The sequence below is a fragment of the Chaetodon auriga genome, chromosome 3 (assembly GCF_051107435.1).
Source record: "Chaetodon auriga isolate fChaAug3 chromosome 3, fChaAug3.hap1, whole genome shotgun sequence".
In the NCBI taxonomy this organism is placed as follows: Eukaryota; Metazoa; Chordata; class Actinopteri; order Chaetodontiformes; family Chaetodontidae; genus Chaetodon; species Chaetodon auriga.
The window spans coordinates 16,564,983-16,576,680 of record NC_135076.1 but is presented as its reverse complement, the minus strand read 5'-3'; the positions used below and the strand labels follow the sequence as shown (position 1 = coordinate 16,576,680).

Genomic DNA, 11,698 nt, shown 5'->3' with positions numbered 1-11,698 from the left:
GCTGAATTTCAAACACCTCAGTAGCAACTCTACTTTAAAGGCATAGCCCCCCCCCACCCCCCACCCCCCCCCCCCCCATCAGAATCTATACACTAACTGAACATGCAGGTTTCAGAGGGTCCTCTGAGGCAGTGTTGGCAGTAGCTATGGCTGATTTCTGAAGCTCCTCAGAGGTGTAAAACCCATTACATGGTTATAGGTAGGAAGAAATTAAAGGTCCAGTGAACCACAACATTTACATTTAAAGATGATAACTGGTCTTCAAGAGAGAGGGGAAACCTTCAGTCTCTTTGTGGAAATGTTATTGATGGTTTGCTGATTAGGACGGGAACTAGCTCATTTGATCCATCAGCTAAAACCCCAGTGAGCAGCCTGCCACTATCCAGCCTAAATTGGATGTGGCGTATCGACCCGCTACGGTTACTGACGCTGAACTCACAATTACACTGCTCATGTTTGTATAGCGGGACGGTTGAAAGGAAGCGAGAGACGCAGAGACTTGTACTGCAAACTGATTTTAATGGACTTGTCGGTTACATAAATGACACTGAACTTGAGTGGTCTGTCCAGAATGAAGAATATGCTTGAGCAGCGAAGTGATGTGTGACTACAGGGCGAAAAGCAGAAGGAGGGGCGCCCGAGCGCGAGTCCTTTCCTGGGAGACATTTTGCTTTTGTCATCAAGCCACATGCTTTTACTTGAGTTCAAGAACACAGACCAGATGTTATTCTGAGAAATACTCCTGTAACACCAACAAATAAAAACCACAAATAAGGCATGAGTACCAAACACTCCTGTATTTATTGGTTAATATCTTGATTAGTCTCAAACTTGATGAACAGGGTCTTCTTCTTTACCCGGCATACACTGAATGAAGCATAACATTAAGTTCTAGTTAAACTGGGGCCCAGTTTTTCTTGTGTTGCAACCACATCCACAACTTTCTGTTCATCAGTGAGTGGAGATATTTAATGTTCATGGTGCTAAAATCATTGACCAAATGTTGACAGCAAAGAGAAAATACCTCTGATTTGTGGACAGTAGGTGGCAGCATTACCTTTGTCTGAATAAGTTTGGTTAGTGTGACTAATTTGAATGTATTAATACACGTGTTGGTCTTTTACAGAGCAAACTATGGCAGTTAGAATTAGGAAATTATTAATACAGATTACAGCTGCAGATGTACATGTAGATGTGCATGCAGCAGTGACATAAAATTTTGCATGGTGCATCAAAATTAAGACACAACCTTAAGTACCCGGCAAGATTATACAGAAAATATTGTGTTTGGTGTTTTTCCTGCAGAAATTCATGCTACTAATTTGACTGAATTGGACTATGCCCCTTTAAAGCCTTCCAAAAAAGCTAGATTAAAACAGAACACATAAAAACATAAAAACAAAGCAAAACCTGCATGGGATAAATAAGATTACAACTGATCTTCTAGTAAAATAGGCATCAAAAAGATTCTCCCGTAACAATTGTGTCAATCATTCACAGAGAGCATGATTTCTATATTTTCTTAAGTTGTTCCCTGATAGCTGAACCTCTGCTGTTTGTGCGCTGAACTGAGGTACCACATGATCTGCGATAACTTGACTTCGCTCTTCATCCTGACCTCGACTGATTCAACCTCAGCCTCGAGGGCGCCCTTGAGACATTTCACTTCTTCTTTGGATGCTAAAAGACAATAGGAAAGGAAAAAATTGATAAGTGAAATCAATACTCGTTCTCAGTCCATATCCAGCAGCAGACAGTGATGAAGCAACAGTTAAAAATATATTGCAATAAAGGCAAGTCAGTGGCAGATTCACTGTGAGCCCACTGCAGAGAAAACGGTGCATAAAACAGCGCACACCTTGTATTTTACAGCTACAACAAATGGTAAATGACAGCTACCGCTGAAGAGTTCCACATGATTAACCAACAACCAATTCTGTGATTCAAAACTCAGCCCGGGATGAGGACTTGACTGGGAATTTAACCACCTGATCCAGTCTGAGCTGCCATCCCATCCAATCAATCGCTTCACCCATCAGAGGTGCCTCTTCCTGGGCCCACAGACGGTCATTAGAGATATTTGTCTCGATTTAATTTCCATTTGCTACAGATGGACAGCAGAGGGATTCAGAGACATTATCTGAACCCTGAGGAGAGGAGGTGCAGGCTGCCAGGGAGGATACGGCTGCATGAGGTGGCAAAAAGGGTTTTTAGGAAACTCGTCTATCCCTCCTGATAGCAGTGCAGACAGTAGATGGAAATTAGAGGTGAATCATCCACAACCAGCACACTAGAGGTCTGTTTAATACGGTTTTAATGTGATGAAATCTAAACCAACTTGGGTCTTCGTGTGACAAATTGATGAGTTCCATTCTAGCCGTTTCATTAGTTTCTATTTCTTTCCTCTTAATGTGTCTATGCTTCTATAAAATACCCATCCACAAACCTTGTGCACCGCAAAGAAAAGCAGTGATTGGGTCAGAATACTGTGCAGTTTGATGAAAACCTCAGCTGCCATGCCAGGACAGAGAGAAAGACAGAGGTGAAATAAAGCCTCAGATGTCGACGCCAGCCGCTGGAGCAGAGACAGATGTGATAAAAATGCAGATGTCTGGATGAGCCAAGCCGGATCTGAGGGGCAATGGTGCACAGCAGTACACAGAAGTGAGAAAAGCTGAAACTGAGCAATGAGCTGGATTCTAGGAACACTGCTGTACTTCCAATGAGCCATCTTTTGGTCTCCTGAGCAGAAATAGTTTGAAATGTTTCCACAGCGAAAATGCCAAGAAGAAGCTAGCAGGTAGTCAATCAACTGCAAACATTTTTAAGAATTGGGTGTGTTTGTAAGAACCGATAAACATTTTTCCGTACTTGAATGTGCTAACACAAAAGAGGATCAACGTAGGAACAAAATAAACTGTCAGAGATTTGCTGAGCATGTGCAAATGGAGGAATGTCCCCAGCGGACTGCACTGACGGCCCAGACTGCAGCACAGATACAGAAACCTCACTGTGCATGATGGAGCTGGTCGTACAGCGGGGAGAGGGGGTTTATGGGATGGGTGGATACACCACAGCCCTCTACAAAGTGCACAGTGTGCAACCACTGCATACCTAACTCAATCCTGGTCTGCAATTCTTCCTAGCCTGGCTCTCCCCTCCCGAAGTGTTCCCAAGATAATTGCCACTTCTTCTCCAGGCTGGATTTGTCTTCATTTTGACAGACGTGCCTTATTCTGCACCACACAGGTCAAACATAAAGCATGCTGTGTGCTTGGAAATGTACCTTCAAAGTAAAGAGTGGCAGCTTGCTTGGTTTCATCTCAGGGACACTTTCTTGGATGTTATAAATTACAGCATCCAGTCTTTTTTTTTTTTTTTGAAGATTCTTAAAATATATTCCCAGGACACTTGACCTGTTTTTTTTTTTTTTTTTTTTGTTACCCACCAGTGCAGGTTGTGACTCACGTGACATTCCACACAGCTCTGAGATTAGATATAACCTTGTACTTGTAAAGTACACAGAGGCACGGCCGCGCTTGTCCTCTGATTAATAATTAGGTCGTCACATGTGCGACACCTGGAGCTCCTTCACAGCTCAGAGAGTAAAGCAGGTTGTGGTGGAGTAGTGAGACTGTGGGGCATTAAATATCAAGAACTTTTTGAGACATTTTTTGATGGGAAGCTTTCAAATTTAGTGTCAAGAACAGATATCTCCATGTTCAAATGCAGTTCATGACCACAGACATAGATGGGAGTGTTTTGTACTCAAGTTACTGTTACTTACAGCAGCAGCGAGCGCCTGCTCCAGGTCTTCGATGATGTCGGCCTCGTCCTCCAGTCCCACAGAGAGCCGGATCAGTGTGTCGCTGATACCCAGAACATTCCTCTCTTTTTCCGGCACTGATGCGTGAGTCATAATCGCCCTAAATTATGATAGAACAGTGCCGCACTGTGAGCTGTATACAGAAAAACATCCTGCTGTTTCAGCAGAGATTAGAGCATAGACTTCATAATGGAAATAAAGTGCCTCAATTAAAATCTTTGAGTCTGGTAGGGATTTTTTCCCCTTGATCTCTGCTGCCCCCTTGTGGCACTATTTGTTGCAGTACAGCTTAGATTACAGTTGAGTGTTACTGTATGTTAAAATTATAGTGTGGATTATTTTACTCTTCTACTATTCCTATCTGAATTTTTAGTATAACTGAATTCCAAAAATCAAGACTGTACTAAAAAAAAATAGATGTAATACTATGTTTAGAGACATATTCTGCAGGGATACTTACGGATGTTCTGCTAAACTTTCATAACCACCAAGACTCTCAGCGATAGCGAACATCTAAAATGACAAGACAACAGAGTTGAAATGAATTATTGTGCAGGACAAAAATAATGTGCACACCAGGTGAAAAATGGCAAAACTAATTGACAAATCAAGTCACACAAAAGGCAATAAGTGACAGACTACAAAAACTACCCAACCCAAGGTCGTTTTCTCTGCTTACATTTTGTGGTTTGGGTCATTTCCAAAGAGTCAGCATTTGGAGGTCTGTCATATACAGCAAAATACAATATGGAGCTCGTATGACAGGATGAGCCACTTATCAATGCTGAGGCGTGTCTTCTTTAAATAAAAGCTGTTTAAAACCAGCATGAACAAGGCAGATAGTTTCCAAGGTGAGCAAACTGAATGATTCTGCTACGAACTCAAAAACATTCTTCGAGAGCAACTTCAGCTTTCATGAGTCCTAAAATTTTTACAGTGCAGTATTGCACCAGGAAATGCCTGCAAGTAGGACTTTTGTGCTTTGCTAAAGCGCCCGTATAGCTGTGGTGGTTTCCCCCTCCAGCTGTCCGGCCAGTCTGGGAATTCAGTCTTTCTGAAAACCCCCTCCAGTCTCACATTCTCAGCATTACCCACATGCAAAGCACACAAATCTGATCAGGTCCAGATCAGATAGAAGTTCACTGCCAAATTACCTTGAGGTTACTGAGGAAGGTGGTGGCATGCTCCAGTTTCCCTTTAATGTAGAAGGTGATCATCCCTGGACATCCGGTGCATTGTCTCTTCATCAGCTCGTGCTGGGGGTGAGAGGGCAGGCCTATGTTGACCAATTGGGAAAATATTAAAAAAAAGACAGTCAGTTGGTGATCACGGGATGTTGGTGTGTCCTTTGGTTAAGTTTAGACCTTTGGTTCACAGCTATTCAAATAGCTAAAGGTGTAGACTTAAGGTGTAGCTGCAGATGTCAATGGAGGCAATGATAACAAAAAACAGGTTTATTATCAGGCGATAGAGTAACGGGCATGTCTCGACATTTTACTGTATAATATGACTAATGAATAATAAGCGTTATATATCAAAGCTGTTATGGTTATATTGCTGCTTTGCTGAGACATCACCTGGGAAAATGACACGCTCCACTCTCGGATCGGCCTCCAGAAACTTGGCCGCAGCCATGGCGTTCTTGAAGTGGCGCTCCATCCGCAGGTGTAGCGTCTTCAAGCCTCGGTTACACAGGAAGCAGTCAAAGGGAGATGGGACACCACCCAGCGCTGAACCACGGCAGGGTCACATGAGAAAAAAAACAAAAAACAAAGGCTACAAAACCTCCCAAAGCCCAGATCAGGTAAACAACAAATGCATAAACAAATGCTTCTTTCTGAGAGGGTTTTAATGCCTCGAAGCATGTTTTGGTTGTTTAATGAGCGAATGTAGGTCAGTTTGAAATAACCGGTTCACCAAATACTGAGCGTGGCAGAGCCAGATTTTCTGAGCTCCATGTCCTGAAATGAACTGGTCAGACTAGAGCCTGCAATCATTTAGCTTCTTGTTTGATAAATGACTCAAACATAAATTAACTGTTAAGTCATCTGGTGACTCTTTTGAGATAAGATAGAACTTTATTCACCTGGAAGGAAATGTTTGTGCAAGAGGTTGTTCAAAAGTCATAAATAAAAACAACAAAGTCATAAATACGAAGTGTAAAATGATAACATCAGTACTTAATAGATTAACAATAAAGTAAGATGCATCTAGTAAAATAAGTTAACAGGAATAAAAATAAAATTGGAAAGTAGTAGCAAATGATATTGAAAAGTAACACTGTCCAGTGCTGTAAAGGAAGCCGTGCACTGACGTCACCTGATGATGGCTTTTTGTCAAAATGTGTTGCGTACCTAACAAACTCAAAACCAGTTTAAATTTGTCCTTTCTACTCACCATTTTGCAGAAACTTCAGTCGCTCATACAGATCTTCCCGGTTCACTGAGACCAGACCCATCACCACGTCACTGTGACCTGTCCAATTAAAAGGCAGGAATAAAAGAGAAGCTGACATTTCAAATCCAAACAATGTTGGCGCAGAAAATCTTTGTTTGTGTGTGGATATTATAAAATAACTCTGAGAGGCAGGAGGTCAGCATCAGCGGAACAGAGCGTGTCAGTGGAGGAGCTCAGTCAGGTCAGTTAGGGCCAGGTTTTTCAGACCTTTGTTGGTCAACCATGATGTTGTAAGTTATGATTAGATTGGGTAGATTAGATCACGTGTGCGTGTTTTCGTCTGAGTATAAAGTTCACATTTTTCTTTGCAAGATAAATATTTGACAGAAATATTGGTAAACCTGATAATGATGAGCTTGCTGGTTAAAATTAGACCACAGATCCTCCACGTTCCTCTTCTGACACATAATCTGACAGACAGCCTTCAACGAAGGCCTTGATGGTCTGATGTATTTTTGTAAACTTCTGCATCAAATTTCAACAGTGTCTTATGCTATCAAAACAGGAAAATGTACATAACCTACCGTTCATGTATTTGGTGGCTGAATACATGCAGATATCAGCTCCCAAAGCCAGGGGGCGCTAAGGAGGGAAAGTACCAGACAAACACAGCAGTTAATCAATGACTAGTTTCCACATGAAGTGGAAGTTGAATGTAGGAAACAATTAAACTGCTGTTTCAAAATCAAAAGATCGTGAAATGCACATCTGTCACTCTCACCTGGAAATAGGCAGACATGAAGGTGTTGTCTACGACCACCACTATGTCTTTGTTGTATTTGTGGACCAACTCAGAACAGACCTTGATGTCAACAACCTTCATCGTGGGGTTGGTGGGCGTCTCGATCCACACCAGCTACGCCGAGAAAGAGAGGACGTTAATTCATTGTGGCAGGAGGGGAGTCAAAGACGCTGCAAACACGCACTGTGGTTAAAGTTACAACCCCCAATTCCAAAAAAGCTGGGACCTTCAATTCAATTCGACAGTACAAAGACAGTGCATTTCATGTCTGGCATCATTGGCTTCAAAGTATTTTGTAAGTATCTGCTTATTCTGAATTCGATGCAGCAATGAGTTCTCAGAAAACAACTACAGCCACCAGTGAACAGGGGTTTGGGGCTCAGTGAACACACTTTGTTTGCAAATGATTGCTTTCTGTTGTGACTGTTTTTAATGAATGTTTTACACAGCGCCACAACTTTTTTGGAGTCGCTATTGTTTGAGACAGCTCATCGACTGGTGCAGTAACAGTCAGCAAAGGGCTGATTCACAGTGACTGCTTCAAGTAACTCCAGATGACACACCCAGTTATACAACAGTTCGGCAAAACCAGATTTGAAGGAGCAGCTTAATGACCTTGTTATGTGTGTATGGTAAAGACCCGTTCCACTTCATCTTTACAATATCACCCTCTGACTTACTTTAGTGTTGGCCTTCAGAGCAGCCTTCAGCTCCTCTGGTTTTGTACAGTCAGCAAAACACACCTCCAGACCAACTTCAGCGGCAATTCTTTGGAAGTAGCGGTTGGTACCTCGCAATTAAAAAAGTGAAGAAGCGTTAACATCGCCAAAAATAACCACTCATGGTTCCACACCAGCACACAATGTACTTCCACTTTCAGACCAACAGCCATTTTGTACAAGTGGGTAATGTTGCATAATTTCTTTTCCTACACAGATGTCTCACCTCCGTACACATCATCCATGCAGACGATTCCATCGCCGGCCTTCAGCATGTGAGTGATGGTCACTGTGGCTGCCAGCCCCGAGGCAAGAGCAAGGCCTGCAGGGGAAAAGCACAAATGTCATCAAGACCAAAAACTCTATTCATGTTAGAGGAGACAGAGGCTGAAATTTGCACTAATCCCACTCTTTCTGATTGCTGATCATTTTGTTAAAAGCAGTGTTATTGAACACAGCCTGTCTCTGTGGGATTTGCCTTCCACGATTATATAAGTGCCCGTTATGACAGTGTTACTTACAGTACTTTGCTCCATCTAAAGCAGCCACAGCCTTTTCAAGACAGTTTCTTGTCGGGTTTCCACTCCGGCTGTATTCAAACCCCTAAAGAAAAACATGGTAATAAGACGATTCAGTCAACAAAAGTCAACATTTCTAATAATATACAATGTTCAAACAGCAAGTTGCCCAAACATAAGCGTGCGTTAATACAGTTTTGTTCTTACACCCAGTGGCACCAGAACAATGACCATTCCTAAATGCATTATAGCTTCTTTATCACCGTTAAGAACCCAGGTGGACTGCAGCCATCACTCCGTCTGTACCTGCATTCGCTTGCCGCTCTCACAAACAGGCAAAACCAGTGTGTTTTTCGCTGGGTAATCTGCTAATAAGCAGGTGTGTGCGCGCCACTGATAACTGTGAGAACTATTTCGAAACCACTGATGGCGAAGTAAGAAATTATATGTCTGTTTAAAACAACAGGTAAGAAAACAAGATGTCACCCAGTAACATACAGCTTCACCACTGTATGACGATAACTGATGTGTGAGCTCATGGTGTTTGATGCAAGGACGCACACACTTTCCTGCTGTAAATATGAGAAACATAATTCTACAATTGTAGAAACTCCAGCACTTCCATACTTCTGATCTGCAAGTGAATTAGTGGCCATCCTCTAATACAATCATTGACAGAAATAAATGACAGCTGTAAAAGCCAAAGTTGCTTGCAGGAAAACTGCCAACTACACCGTTAAACTACAGGGAGAATATTAGGGGGGAAAGCTGTTATTTATCCCACAGGGACTGGTTTTGGTGTGTGTTCCCAGACATGGCCTCAGGGTCATTTACACAAAGAGAGAGAGAGAGAGAGAGAGAGAGAGAGAGAGAGAGAAATGCAGTTAAGCCACCTCTCTCCAGGTGGATTCACTTTCGACTGAAGAAGCAGACAGATGTGGTCATTTGTTTGACATTTAACAGGAAGTACAGGTTTATAACATGTAGTAGATTTATTACATACTATACATACAGTCACATACCTGTGAATAACTATGTGTCTATAGATAGATGTGTATATAGCTCAGTTCCAGTGAGGCATATTGCTATACCATACAAGACAAACTTCCACTAACCATGTAGAATATGAGCAGGCACTATTGCGTACAGATTTAGACAACTAGTTTTAGTGTGGATTATCTTACAGAAAAGGGGTAAAACAAGGTGCCTATTGTCACTGTATTCTCTCTTAATGGCCAAGGTGGATCTAATGTGGATTTGCAAATATTTCACTGTATGCAGATGACACAAGTTTACCATTATTATTTCCCTCCTTGTGGTTGGTTTCTTATGTGACTCCATCCATCCACAGGGCTACAGAGTGATTGAGACCGTCTTGATTATGTCTTAAAAGAATACTCTGATGAAACATGATGGCTATGTTAAAAATATGTACATGCGAATTTATCTTAACTGTTAACATGTCTGTATGTCTCACATATCTTCAGACAAAAAAAAAAACACCTGAATACTCATTTATAGCCCGCGTAAATCCTCGTGCATGCTGCTGGATAGGGTCTGCTTCACACACGTGCATACCGCCGGATCATGCCCATCACCCCTCCTCACCCCCCAACTTAAAAAGCGGAGGCATATCAGGCTACTTACGGCGTGGTTTCCTGGTCCGCTCTGCTTGAACGTGGTAGAAAGAGAGATCGGCGGCACTACAGCCATTGACTTCCATTGCTCCGGCTCCTGGCCGACATGAATCGCCTCAGTGGCGAACGATTTAAAAGCCGTGTTGAAGCCGGCGAACAGGTCGCTCTGCTCGTCTTGTTTGTGATTTTGCTCCATGATAGTGTACTCCCCCAAGCGTGAACTAAACTGAATGGAGGATGAGTATGCATTACCTCTGTATAGTATGGTGAAATGCCATTTAACGTGGTTGTGCACTGCCCTCGTCCCCGTGAGCCAATCAGCGCTCATCAACAAGCAGCGGCTGGCGCCGATTGGTGGTTCGGGAGGGGCGTCCAGCCAACGTGATCTTGCACGTTGTTTGCGTTCTATATGTTGACTGATGTAACGCTTCCTGTTGTTTGAGTCAGGGAGGTTACACTTTTTACTCGTTTAGTACACGTTTACTTCAAGTTAGTTACTACGTTTAGTTACAGGAATAAAATCTCAAACCTTTACAACAGCCAGCATACTTCTCAACCGCCACCATAAGTGCTGTCGGAGCTGTGAAATAATGAATGTTGTGCGGTGTTGGGCCTCGTGGAACGGAGCAGAGCTGCTTAGCTGCGTTTCCATACACGAGCTATAGGTGGAGGAAGTGCTCTGTACTGACTCTATGATACCACCAGAAGAAGGTCTGATTCACCCTCCCTAAGTAACAGGAATGCTCCAGTTGAAATACAACAGGCTTGACTTCTACAGGGGTCACAGAGTGCACCATGCAGGGCAGGAAGTGCTCAGATCCTTTACTTAACTAAGAGTACTAATAGTACACTGTAAAAATACTCTGTTCCTAGTAAAAATATGTAAGTGTAATTGGGAAAATGTACCAGAAGTTAGATAGATAGGACTTTATTGATCCCACACCGGGGAAATTTAGTAGTAGTAAAAGTACACAGCAGAAAAATGTCCCCTGCGACTGTCTGCTGTTATCAAGTGACATATTTCATCTCACTGCATTGTTATCACTCATGCATTAACGTAAAAACAGCATTTTACTGCTGTAGTTGGTTGAGGTGGAGCTCATTTTGAACTATTAGTTATAGGACTACAAATAATTATTGTTTTCATTCTGGATTGATCTGCTGATTATTTTCTCCATTAATTGACTGATTATTGAAAATAAATTCAAATCATTAAAAGGAAAAGCAGTCAACCTTCACATTTGTGAGGCTGGAACTATGAAATGTTTTTACATGAAAACTTATTTAAAGGATTATCAAAATAGTTTTCAATGAATTCTTTGTCAATTGATTAATTTATCAACCAATCACTTCAGCTGTACTTTTAAAAAGTGTTGGGTAGTTTGATTTATAACAAAACATCATATTTTATAAGCTACTTGTACGTGCTCTGTGCAAAAGTCTTAATTTGTAAAGTAACTGTCAGATGACTGTCATGGAGTAAAAAGTAAAACTTCTGTCTGAGATGCGATGAGTAGAAGTAGAAAAGACTCAAGTAAAGTACGTGCCTATCAAATACAGTACATGACAGTACTTAGTTACTTTCCACCACTGGCAGTGCGACGTTGAAAAATACAACCAAGATGGATAGATACAGATAAACACATAGCAAAGCCAAATCACATAACTCACAAAACAAATGACATTAGAACCTCCAGTGAGCTTGGTAAGAAATCAAATACAAAAGCCATAAATAACAAATCAATCAACATAAATAAAACTTATTAGAGAAATAAAAACCTACTTAAACTCTAATATGT

General features: G+C 41.8%; 1 protein-coding gene across 1 annotated transcript; it reads right to left on the bottom strand.

Moving 5' to 3' along the window:
- Positions 1-499: 499 nt before the first annotated feature.
- cth (cystathionase (cystathionine gamma-lyase)) lies at positions 500-10,259 on the bottom strand. The gene is made up of 12 exons (XM_076727085.1): positions 9,910-10,259; positions 8,266-8,347; positions 7,971-8,066; positions 7,706-7,815; positions 7,005-7,139; positions 6,808-6,865; positions 6,224-6,301; positions 5,404-5,556; positions 4,981-5,102; positions 4,287-4,339; positions 3,788-3,926; positions 500-1,680 (listed from the first exon to the last, which is right to left on the bottom strand). Exons 1-12 carry the CDS (start codon positions 10,225-10,227, stop codon positions 1,663-1,665), a joined length of 1,362 nt encoding a protein of 453 aa, XP_076583200.1. The 5' UTR covers positions 10,228-10,259; the 3' UTR covers positions 500-1,662.
- Between the last annotated feature and the right edge of the window lie 1,439 nt (positions 10,260-11,698).